Source organism: Chionomys nivalis, chromosome 14, assembly GCF_950005125.1.
Source record: "Chionomys nivalis chromosome 14, mChiNiv1.1, whole genome shotgun sequence".
NCBI lineage: Eukaryota > Metazoa > Chordata > Mammalia > Rodentia > Cricetidae > Chionomys > Chionomys nivalis.
This window is the reverse complement of record NC_080099.1, coordinates 56677526-56690592: the sequence shown is the minus strand read 5'-3', so window position 1 is coordinate 56690592 and position 13067 is coordinate 56677526. Positions and strand designations below refer to the sequence as shown.

Sequence of the window (13067 nt, the reverse complement as noted above, 5' to 3'; positions counted from 1 at the left end):
AAGGTGTGGGGCTGAGTGTACATAGCATATGGTGTCACAGACAGCTCAAAAGAAATGAAGAGACTTGACATGCAGTCAGTATCTGAGGATAGGGAGTTATTGCATCTCTTGAGTCGTGGTCCAGACTTATGGCAGGTGGCCTGGAGACTCGGATAGTGTGCACCCCAAAGGAAGTGTGGTGGTGAGGAATCTGAGGGGCTCTCCATTGCTCTGTTCTTCCAGGGAATGCCTAACCTGGAGTTCAGTGTATGTTCTCTTTACTTTTACCTATTGGCAACTAATCATACCTATTGTAAAAGGTCAAGGTGGCCACACCAGCATTGTGGCATCTGCCCGTCTCTGTGGTTTTGCAGCTGTGGTAATGAGTACTGGACTGGTTTCCTTTTCTTCTGAGGATGCTCTGACAAGCTTGTGCGTTCAGGTTTCTTGACTAGCAGGCAGCTCACCCTCTAGAATTATTGAAAGCATTTCCTAGAAGTTCACAGTGGCAGCCAGCTGGACTTTCCGTGAGGTGTGGCTTCTGTTCCTGGGTCACGGGTACCAGGTGGAGCTGGAAGCTTGGCCTGTTTCCAAGGATCCCCGTGCATCTTTGCTGGGTGTTAGCCCCATACCCACAGATGGACCCTGGGGATGCCCTTGCTCATTAGAAAGAACCTGTGAGGCTACATGGTGGCAGTGGAAAGAGAGCCAAAGACTGGGAGAAGAGGAACAAGTTCCAAAGCAATTAGGGCTTCAACATTTGCTCTTGGCTTACTTCTTTCCTCAAGGAATCTAACAGTATTATCTCTATCTGTTTTCTCAGAGTAGAGCCCAAAGTTTCTGGATCTATTCACCAAGTATTGGTGGGAACTGAATTATATAGATTCCTAGGATCCAGTCGCCCCGACTCACGTAATTTGAATATTCGGATGTGATTCAGTGTTCCAGCAGGCTATTGTATGTGCTGGAGTTTGAGAACCACTGACAATAGATGGTAGACACCCCAGGTTAAAGAGTCTTGGGGTTCTGGGCTATATTCTACAAACCTTATTATGAGGGCATGTAAGGGAATCAGAGGAGCTCCCCAGCAGTGGCTGTCCCTGGCTCACAGCCTAGAGTCCACAGGCTGTGGTAAATGGTAGTCTGTGACTATTCAAATCCTTTGCCTACTTTTAAATGGGGTTATTTGCTCTTTTGCTGTTCGGTTGTAACAGTCTCTTAAATGATCTAACACAAGTCCTTTACCAGATGCACATAAGTCTCTCATTGCTTTTCTCCCTCCATTTCCTCTTCTCATGGGATCTTTATTATGTAGCCTAGGCAGAGATTACAGGGGACAGTGCTTGGTGACAACCTTCCCTAGTCCTGTTCTTCATCATGTCAGCTGGGAAAGGCCTCAGCGTGAAACAGTCCTGTATCAGGGCCATCAGCACGCCACCATGAAGCTGCTTGCTGGGGGATGTAAATGAGAAAGGAAAGATGGGGTGTGCTGACTTAAGCACCCACATGGTGGCTTACAGCCATCTGAAACTACAGTCATAGGGGTTCTGATGTCCTCATCTGGACTCTGTGGGCACTGCAGACATGTGGTACGCATAAACATATGCAGATAAACATACATATAAAATAGAAATAAATAAATCTTAAAAACAACTCCTTCAGATACCATATGTGCACACACTCGTGCACACACACACACACACAAAGTGAGTGAAGAAGAGAGAAAACTTACAACAGAGAAATAGTATAATTAAAATTTGGTTCTTTGAAAAGATGAATAAAATTTATGTATGTCTCTCTTAAATAACCCCAAATGCCTCCATTTGTGTAGACATAATAGATAAAATATGTCAGAAAGAGAAATCCCAGCTCTACCCCAGTCCCACATACTGCTTACTTGGTGTTTTTCATATGGTGAGTATGTCTACTTATTAGTTTGCTTAGGTAAGAAATTCAAGATTTTGCTTCTGTGTTGAACACTTCCATATTGGATCAGTTACTTGGTCTCCCTCACTCCCTACCTTAACCCTCATATCATTACCCTCCTTCCCCTTTTCTCCTGAAGTAGTGATAGAATTGTTTTTCAATTTTAATAAAATAATGTAGACCACAGGACATCGTACCTATGTAAGCCAATGCATTCTAGCTTTCTGAATGAAAAAGTCTAATATACTTTGGTGTGGCAGGTCCTTCTGTCTATGTGTTGCTTTTATTGGTTAATGAGTAAAGAAGCTGGCTTGGCCTGTGTGATAGGGCAGAGTAGAGCTAGGCGGGGGAAAACTAAACTGAATGCTGGGAGAAGGAAGGAGGAGTGGGAGAGAAGCCATGGAGCCATTGCCAGAGACAGACGCTGAACCTTGGTGGTAAGCCACAGCCATGTGGTGATGCACAGATTAATAAAAATGGGCTAAATTAAGATATAAGAGTTAACCAATAAGAAGCTAGAGCTAGTGAGTCAAACAGTGATTTAAATAATATGGTTTCTGTGTGATTTTTTGGGGGCTAAACAGCTGGGAACAAACAAGCGACCTCCCTACTACAATACTTCCAGCTATTTAAAGATAAAGAGTCATTTACTTTCCTGTCTATGTGTTACCATTTCCTAAAATTCACTCCTTTGTCTTCTCAAGGAATCTGGTCGAGGTTCTTGCTGTTGCTGGGTGGGTCGTGTGCTCATCTTAGACTTGATTTGGAAGCTCCTTGAGTCAGCCTCAGGACAGGGCATGCGTCCTTGGCTTAGTGATCACAAACAGCTTACCTAGGCTTCTGAGGAAGGAAAATCAAGCCACTTTCAAAGAAAGTACATTCATAACATAATCTTTTCACCCTTCTTCTACAATGTTCCCCTAGGTGCCAGACTACTTTGTGGATGTATTCACTGGGACTGGGCTTCATAACCCTGTATTCTGATTGGTTGTGGTTTTCGTAATAGTCTCTGCCTGTTGCAAAGAGAAGTTTCCTTGATGTGGGGTGAGGACTACACTTATCTGTGGGTGTAAGGACAAATATTTAGAATGTACTTAGGGATTATGCTGGTTTAGTAAAGTGGTGGTTGTAGGTTCTCCTCCAAGAGCCGTGACTTCACTAGCCCTGGTGGCTGGCTGGGTTTCCTGAACCAGGCGTGATTTCTCCCTATTCCGTGGGTCTTAAATCCAATTAGAGACCTGTTGGTTACCACTCAGGTGTGCATGCCGCTACTGCGCCTCTTGTGCTATTATGCCCTACTGATCATTATTGTGGTTCATAAGCTTCAGAGGTAGGTAGTTCTCTTGGTTGTTTCCCTGCTCTGGAAGCTTGCATTGGCACATGCAAGTGGGTGCTCAGGGAGGAGGCATTCAGGTCAGTTCCAGCTCAGGGGTCTCCCAGCCCTGTGTCTGAAGTGCATGACATTTCAACAATAGAGCCTTGACTTCCATCTCTAGGGGTGGGCCTGGCAACCAAGGGTGATAGCCACAGCCTGTGTGTTTTAGGAGTCTCTTGAAAACCATGATCAGTAACTAAAAAGAGGGCTTCTCATATCTGGTGTTGTATGCCCCACCTCTTAAGGGATCCACAACCTCCCCCCCAAAATGCTACCAGCTGGAGACCAAGTGTTTAATCATGAGAGCCTGTTAAAGATTCGCATTCAGACCACAATATTGTCATCTTTTACTCTGAAGTTTGCAAGAGGAGTAAGGCGGAACAGTAGAGTGAGCTCTGGGGCTTAGGGAGTTGGCGTGCCTGCTTTCATTCACTTCTCTGGGAGGGGCTTTGGAATCACTGCTCCCTAATTTCTTAGTGCTCCAGGTCCCTTGTACTCAGTACCTGCTGCTGTCCTTTGTCCCCAGCAGGAGTTTTAGCTCAGGAAGGGTCAAAGTTAGATTTGTGTGCTCTGTGTACCATCTCAGGACGGCCCTGTTTGAGCTTGTCATACCACAGTACATTTAGCACGCTCCCCCGTCGCCACCCCCCATCTAGACTCTGGGAACTCTGATGGTCAGATTTGCCCTACCTGTCAGCTGTAGGTGGTCTGTGTTCACAGATCATGGAGATAGGAGACTGACAACCATGAAGTTACCCTGAAGCCGCACGATCTACCGGGAAGTGCTGGCTTAGGTTGTTTCCCTATTTCTGTTGGGCTGTCTCATGTGTCTGTCATCAGCTGTTGGATCATCTGGAGCTTGACAGTCTAGATTGGCCTCGCTCAGTGGCGGGATTCCAATAACCCGAAGGGAGGCCAGCTCCTGGGAGTGAGTGCCTGCAGTTGTCAGCTAGGCTACATCAGGTGTCACCCATGAGAAGCAAGACACAGGCCAGCCTGGGTTCCAGGTTGTTGTACAGATCACACGGGGAGGGTGGGGAAGTGAGCACGAGACGGTCCCGCCACATGACACGAGTGAGTGAGGCTCACTTGAGATTTTCTTTAAATGGTGAAGTCTATTGTTAAACTACATATTTTCTTATTTCTATGCAGCTACAGAATTGGTGTAAATGGTAGCCTTGTGCATATTTATAGAAGGGTTCTGTTCAAATCTATTTCAGGGTTACACAGAAATTTTATGGCCTAGACTAGACTCAAGATTTGCTGCCAGAACCCAGATAATCATTAAACCACCCCAGCAACACACCACTTCGCTGGCTTGGGGAGAGGGAAAGAGTATATAAATCGAGACGTGACGTCAGCCTTCCTTCAGATGGTTGAGGTTTTTCCGGAATGGTGAGCTTGCCCTTTCGGAGTGCATTGTCTTTGTTAGGAACAGTCAAAAGAACCCCAGAGTCACTTGGTGAGGCATCCGTAATAAGGAGCAGAGGGAGTTTTCTGTGTCACCAGGCTGCTTGTTTAAATGGCGTGTTTTGACTGGGGCAGCAGGGGGGGTGGCACATTCAGGAGATGTCATCGAAGGACCTTTATTGTGGGTCTGGGATCGACTCCCTCTGAGCAGCTTGATCCCTGCCAGAACCCTGGCCACAGGTTGACAGCAGGCAACCTGATCTGAAGTCTCTCAGCCACGCCACTGTCACTGCCCCTAAATTCCCTAATCGCCACCCTTCTATAATAGCGCTGTAACGTTATCTTCCCACATGGCTCCCTGCTTTGTCTTATGTCCTGAAGTGCCCGACAGTGTCCTGGCCACCAAACTTTCAGCCAAGAAAGGAGTGCAGGGGACATGCTGCCAGGGGATCAGGGTTGACATGAAAACTGTCAGAGTCAGGAAATTCCAGGACCCTTAAGTCATCTGGGAGGACATTTGACATGAGAGGCCAAGGCAAGAGATCAGGTTGCTCCCCCTAAGCCATAATGGAGGCCAGGGACTTGGTCTGGCAGGGAAATGTCTGAGTATTTCGGTAAGGAAAGCTTGGATATTCTGCCGGCATATTTAGAACAACCAGTTTGAAATTTGCCTTTCTTTCCCTGTTGCCTCTACACCTTGGCTTTGGGTGTTTGCTTTACAAGTTTGTAACTGTGACTTAGTAGTCGTTGCCGAGTGTGAAATGGCTAATCTTTGTGGGCAACTTCATTTAGAATCACCAGGGAGACACACCTCTGAGTTTGTTCTCTAGGATGTTTCCAGGAAGGTTTACCTGAGGAAGGGAGCCCCATCTTGAATGGGTGCAGTCCTTTCCCGGGGGCTTGGGACCAAACGAAAAGGAGGAGAAAGTGTGTTGAGCTTGTACATTCACCCCTCTGCTTCCTCGCTGAACGCAGTGATTGGCTGCTTCTTGTTCCTTCGTCCACACCTCCCCAGACCTAATGGAGTGTTCCCTCATAAACCACCAGACAAAACAAACCTTTCCCTGAGTATTTTTGTCACAGCAGTGAGCAAAGTAACTAATACAGGCTTCTACCAGTTTGTGAAAGTGAGACCCAAAGCTGACCTCCGATCTCCGAACTGTCTGGGAGAAATCTACGTCATTCTAGCCCCAATGCATTTTATCCATGCTCCTTGGCTCGCATGATGATAGTTTAAATATTAATCTTGCGTCTTGGGTGTAATGGGGAGGCTGGTGTGCATCATGGCATCGCTTTGGCAGTATGTTGGCTCCCTTGGCATCTTAGCCGCTACACACACCACGCCCCCAAGGCAATCTCTCCCAGGGTAGTCAGTATCCCTGTTTGCTTCTCATCCCCTGGTTGTTCTGCACATCCCCCACATGTTCCTCTCAGAGGACTAAAGGCCCATGCTCACCTCTTCTTTATCAGTTGAGAGATTCACTGGCACACATGCATAGGGGCTTGCTTACCCCTTAGTTAGGGGATCAAGTTGGTGACATTTGGCTAGGAAACAATGATAGTCTTCTTCTGGGTGGGGACTTGGGCAATATTGTGGAGGGTTTTGGCATCTCTGCTGAAGCAGTCACTGGCGAATAAGCTAAGGAAGAGCATCCACTGCCTGGCAGTTGGTCTATCTGTGTCTTACTCTAATCCACTGTCTGTTTGTCGTCTCACTCATTCAATGACACTGTATCTCTGAGGGAAGGAAGCCGTTCTGTGTTCCTTGGTGCCCTGCCTGTGTCAGATATATAATTTTGTTAAGATGGTAGTTTTGAAATGGTGGCAGTTTGTGGTGGCTGGAATGTGAGGAGGGGGGCGGCGGGGTCAGGCAGTTAGGCTGAGGGCTGAGGATCTGTTGCCATAGGCTGGGAAAATTGTGGGGTTTCCTGTCGTTGTTTGGGGCTTGACACAGAGCACGCTGAGGCAGATCCCTGGAAGGCCTTGGTGACCACGAAAGAAGGTTCAGTGTTCACTGAGACTTCTGGGAATAAAGCTGGACATTCCAAATGGAGCTGATGAGTCCCAGTGGCCAGGACTACAGTTGTGACCGTCAGTTCACTGCTCCTTCCTCTTCTCCGGCCTCCGCCCCACTGTACTGTGATTTCAGCCAGGAGCCGCCATGCTTGTCTGCAGTTTTCAGTTAGAGTCTTGACTCACCAACTAATGAACCATAAGAGCCAACCCGACCACTCAAGGAGTCAAACATGACATGGTTTACTTGGTTTTCTCACAATATTAATCTGAATCTTTGTCAAAATAATTTTTAAGTATAGGTAATCATTCTAAATATAACAAAATGCTGGTAATTGCCACTTCAGAATCTTAACAACATGGGCCACTGCCAGCCGTCTGACAGATGCGTCTGTCTACTTGCACCAACTTCGCTGCAGTATGCTTCCACTACGCTTCCACTTAAGCCTCCTTCAGCTAGGCATCACAGTTCAGAGTAATGCTTGGTTTTTTAAAAGCCCCCAAGGGCAGCTTAAGGTGCCTCAATGGTACCTGGTCCCCACTCGAGGAGATGACTGGGACTAACCTTTTCCTTCTCTCCTAGCTTGACGACTGTACCTTGCAGCTGTCCCACAATGGTGCCTACCTGGATCTGGAGGCCACGCTGGCGGAACAGCGCGATGAGTTGGAAGGCTTCCAGGATGACACAGGGTAAGCACAACCATTGTCCCTGCACGCTGGTCCCCCTTACTGTCAGCATTGGTACGCTAAAGTCTTAAAATGCTTTGGAGAAATCACCCTGGCCTTGACCTTCACTTAAAGTCCTGCAAGTCCTCGTTGGTGACTGTAGATCTTTGTTTGTGGGTCAGTTCGGCTTAAGAGAAGTTTCTGGGATGAGTTAATTGAGCACACAACATTCTCTTTTAAGGGATTTTTAACCAAAGTAAAACAAATCAACATTCTCTAGATTTTTGGTGGATCAACAGCTGTTTTAAATACTGTTTCCAATAATTTAGTTGATAATTTTCTTGGCAGGCATCCTGGTAGTTTTATGGTATAAAATTTTTTTCTACCCATTACAGCGGGCAAAATAATTATTAACTAGCTTAATTAGCATAAGTTATTTCTTAGCCTACATCTGGATTGCACAATACTTAGGATTGCGATACTGAAAGATAGGGTAATAGTCATGAGAAATTGGAGATGTATCTAGAAAGTGAAGCCTCTGTTGGACTACACATGCAGATAACCATCCTTCCTGTGTCCACTGAGATGCTGATAGAGCCATCTGATGGGGCTGCCTCTCTTTCTGTCCCTTGTCCACCTTGAACCATGGCCACACCACACAGCTCTGTTTGTATCACCTTCCTCCTCCTGACCTTCACAGAGTTTCTGATGCTTCCCAGGTCATTCTCAGCTGATATGATCCGGTGTTCAGAGACCCCAAAGCTATCTGACACTCTCTTAGCCAAGCTAAGAATGTAGCCAGGGGAATACCAGCTGAGAGTATTGATTTTTCATGAGAGTTTGAATAATGGGGACTCATTGGAGCCTTTCTTGTGTGATTTTCAGGTAGGTCCCTGGCTCCAGTGTGCCATGATGACTTCCTGGGCTTCTGCCACATTTGTAGCCTTCATAGTTAAAGATAAATATTCCTCTGCTTGTCCCTCTTTGCTTCTGGTTAAACTCCATGACTTCAGAACTCGCCTGTCTAAACAAATGCCTGGCACCTGACATTTCTCAGTACTCCGTAGCCATTTTTAAACACTGGAGGATGGCGAATGACAAAGTCTCAGAATGAATTCCTATGTGACATGACTGGTTCATCAAAAAGGTCAACGTACTCTGTAGGATCAAGCAAACTTCTCTGAAGATATCCTTTTGTCATCAGAGTGGCACACGGGCCACACAAATAGCGTATGGCCAAACTCTCCAGGTGCCTCACATTCCACTCCAGCGACACAACCGCTCATTGGCTTTTCTGTAGCCCAGGCTGGACCTCAAACTTGCAATATAACAGAGAATGACCTTGAACTTCCATGCTCCTGCCTTCACCTCTCAGGCACTGGAGTCTGAACCTAGGGCTTTGTGCATATCAGACAAGCACTCCACCAACTGAGCCACATTGCCAGCCTTCACCCGTATTTTAGAAATGGATATTAAAGGATTATGGGACCAGTATATTCAGGGAAAATTCCATTGCAATAATTTTTGCCTATTTCTGACAGTGACATCCCATTGTAGACCTCAGAATACTGGCTAGAACGACAGTCTCATCAAATGCCTTCATGGCTCATTGATCAAACAGACCCCAGCAGAGTTATGAGTAGATCATTGTTGACTTGAAAAATGTCTCTAGTGGAGTAATGCTTAAAGTCCATGTCCTGCCTGACTATTTTTTTTTTTTAAACAAAAACTTGAATGATTTGGCAGCACAAGAAAAACGTGCTAATGTATTAGGTGACAATACTAGAATAAAGGTCAGGGGAAAAGAACACACGGAGATCCTTGTTTACAGGATCTTCTGAATAGTTAGTTGGAGGATCTAGTAGTTGTTGGAATTTGGTTGTCTCCATTTTTCATCAGAGACAACTGAGGGTCAGAAGTTAGGTCACACATCTCAGGTAGTAGAGCCAGGAGGAGGTGGTGTTCCAGGTATATATACGGTGGGACTAAGTTCAGAGTCAGAACCGCTCTGCTACCCCAGGATCTTATGGCAAAGGTACGTCAGGTCCTACACAGCATGGCATCTGCAGCTGTGCTGACATGAGGTTGGTCCATGCAGTGACACACTGGTCTACACCACCTCCCTCAGTGGGAAGAGCTCAGCCATACTGCATCTGGGTACCAGACTGATGCTTAAAGACCATGTCCTGCCTGACTATTATTTAAATAAAAACTTAATGATTTTACAGTGCAAGAAAAAAAGGGCTAATGTATTAAGCTGTTTGGACTGAGGACTGCCTAGAAGATTAGTAAGGCATACATCTTGCTGTGTCTGTGAGTGAATTTACAGAGAGACTAAAGGCGAAGACCCTAATGAGTGTAGGCTGGGAGTCAGATGAAATAAAAGGGGAAGGAAGAGAAATACTTCTAGCACAGACATCCTGTCTCTCTGCTCCTTGTCCTCCATGATTGGATCTGCTTTGCTTGACCATGTTCTCTCAACCACGATGTAATACAAATCCTGCAATCATGGGCCAGTATACATCTTCTTCTCTTAATTCTGTTTTCTCGGGTGTCACAGTGATGACTTCTGACCAACATAAGATGGGATCCCATTTCTGTTCCCTTACAGCAAGGGATGCTGGGAGAATGGGCGATAGTGTAACAAGAAAGGGGCTCAAGACATGGAAACTTCAGACTGAAGCAGATAGCCCCAAAGGTGATGGGGGTGGGAACACACTTGACAGATGTGTCCCAAATTCACCCCATAGGCTTGGGATGTCTTTGAAATGGTCTGCCTTCCTAGTGACTATCCCTTGTCTTTTGTAATATACCCAAGATGGAGTGTTAAAAAGAATAACAACACATCTGATCTCTTAGTAGGGGACTTGTTTGTCCTGGGTCTGGGCAGCAGAAGGCCCAGCAGAATAGTGACCTGGGACGTCTGGGCCACACTGTTCCCCAACAGGATAATTGCTGTCACTGAGCCTTGAGGTGCTGGCCAATCCCTAGTTGCTGAGCAGCAGGCAGATTCTGGCAGAGATGCTCCCTTATGCAGGTAGCAGATATCTGTGTTATTTCGTCCTGTCACCTGCACTTGAGCCTCTCCCAGGTTCTCCCTTAGGTGTGTGTTCGCTTCCCTACTGCCCCAGCTCCTGGCCGCCTGGCTACCTTAAGCCCCGAAATAATTACACAGAAACTGTATTCTTTTAAACACTGCTTGGCCCATTAGTTTTAACCTCTTATTGGCTAGTTCTTACCTATTGATCTAACCCATTTCTAATATTCTGTGTAGCACCACGAGCTGGCTTACCAGGAAAGTTCTTAACCTGCGTCTGTCTGGAGTGGGAGAATCATGGCAATTGACTGACTCTGCTTTCTTTCTCCCAGAATTCTGTTCTGTTTTCTCCGCCTACCTAATTTTCTGTCCTATCAAAGGCCAAGCAGTTTTCTTTATTAATTAACCAATGAAACAACAGATAGAAAGATGACCCTCCTCCATCGGGTGTGTGGCATCTGACAAAGTTTATGTGACTGGAGATTCATATGTCCCATGATCAAGAGCTATAATATAACGCTTCCTAGTTAAGACCTGACCTTTCAAGGTGTGAACATGGCCACAGAAGTACTATTTTTGCATAAATTATAGGAAGATGGGTCTAAAAATTAAAGTGTATGAAATTGTGGCAATTTTCTGTGGTGTGTTTGGAGCGAGCTCCTTTGCTAGAGGAATCATCTCTTTGTTCTTGTCCACTGCTTTTGGTCCTTTACACCAGACTAAAAATTAACTCACTTGTTGGGAATTACCACTTGACCCTAGCTAACCAGAGAAGAAGAGAAAGACCTTCAACAGCAGAAGGACAAAGCAATTATTATATGAACAAAAGCGAGCAGGCCTCCCAAGGACAGGGAAATCAAAAGCATGGCACAGTGCAGTGGAAACAGGCCGGGAGCCTCTAGATTGTTCCTGACTCTGCTATTGGGTGACCTTGGGCAAACATTCTTCTGATAGAGGTTCACAAAATGAAGATATTTATAAAATGTACTTACAGAGTAAAGGTATCTGATACTACTTTCCTCCTTGATTACCAGGCGCTCTGCTGGGTTTTCTGTAACCCCAGGAACACAGCATTGGGTAGTCGCTGTGTTGGTTGCTTCTTGCCAGTTGGACACAAGTTACAGTCATCTGGGAAGAGGGACCCTCAGTTGAGGAACTGGCTCCATCAGATTGGTCTGTGAGGGCAGACCAGTTGTTAATTGACACAGGAGGGCCCAGCCCATGGTGGGTGGTGGTATTCCCTTACAGGTGGGCCTGGGCTATGTGGAGAAGCAGCTGAGAAACCTGGAAGAAGCAACCCAGGAATCAGTGCTTCTCCGTGGGGTCTGCTTCAGATCCTGTGCCGACTTCCCTGGATGATGGGCTGTTACCTGGAAGAGTAAGTTGAACTAAACCCATTCCTTCCCTAGTTAACAGACTGAGTAGACTAAGACAAGTGGTTAGGGTGTTGGTCCTTGTATCTCACCATGTGCATCCCAGGTATGGGGCTCAGGTCATCTGGCTGGGCGGTGAGAGCCATCTCAGCCATTCTGTATAGTAACGACGGCTGAGGGATGCCCCTCTGTATGCGGTGAATATGTTTTATTGCCATTGTTTAATAAAGATGCTGCTTTGGCCTGTGGCAGGGCAGAATCAAGGCAGGTGGGAAATCTGAACACACACACACACACACACACACACACACACACACACACACATAGAGAGAGTATGTGGAGTTAGAGAGATGCTATGTAGCTGCCAAAGAAGACAGACACTGGGACCTTACTGGTAGGCTGCAGCCTCATGGTGATACACAGATTATTAGAAATGGGTTAATTGAAGTTTTAAGAGCTAGCTAGGAATATGCCTAAGCTATTGGCTAAACAGTGTTGTAGTAATATAGTTTCTGTGTGATTATTCGGGTTGAGGCAGCTGGGAACGTAAGTACAGTCTCCTCTTACAGATGATTTTATGGTTAATGTCATCGCTGTGTAATCATAGTATCTAACTTTACCTCTCTGAACCTCTTATGAACCTTATAAATATGGATAGTACAATCATGACCTTGTATTGTTTCTAGGTGAAATATGATGTTGTATATAAAACAGTAAGCTAGTACATTTATCTCTATCCATACTTAGAGCTCACAGTTATGGGCAACTATAGCCAGAATTTGGAGTCATGGTACACTGATATGAGTGGCTCAGAAGCTATGGCCGTGTAGGGCTGCTCAGAACAGCTCTTAAACTGTGGGTTGTGACCCCATATAGACATATATGGCATGTGGAGGTCTTGAAAATTTTGGTAGCAGCAAACGTTTCTAAATGTGATAAAAATTGCTTAAAAATCAAAATGTACCATGAGTTCAAGATGTTTCTGGCACTGCTTGCCTGTGCTGCATGTCAGTGTATCTTTAACAATGCTAGAATTATATGACGACTGCAGAATTGTGTGGACCATCATCACCTGCCTGCCTGCACAGGGTAGAAAGTGGCCTCGCAAATAAAAGGACGGCTGGGGTGAGTTTAGTAAGGGCTTAAGTGGCCCAGAATCCTGCTCACCAGCTCTGGGAGCTTCTCACACATGTTCTCATCCCAGCTTCAGAGCTCTGCAGGACAATCTGGAATCGTGTTTTTTGGAAGGAGCTGTTCCAGTGATTGGACGTTTGGTTAGGGACCCTCT

General features: G+C 45.9%; 1 protein-coding gene across 5 annotated transcripts in view; it reads left to right on the top strand.

Moving 5' to 3' along the window:
- Window positions 1-13067, top strand: part of Fhod3 (formin homology 2 domain containing 3) — a 409106-nt gene that overhangs the window by 33023 nt on the left and 363016 nt on the right. For all 5 annotated transcript variants that reach the window (XM_057788966.1, XM_057788965.1, XM_057788964.1 and 2 more), the window contains exon 2: window positions 7287-7393. In XM_057788966.1, the coding sequence (XP_057644949.1) occupies window positions 7287-7393 (107 nt within the window). The remainder of the gene's footprint in view (window positions 1-7286; window positions 7394-13067) is intronic.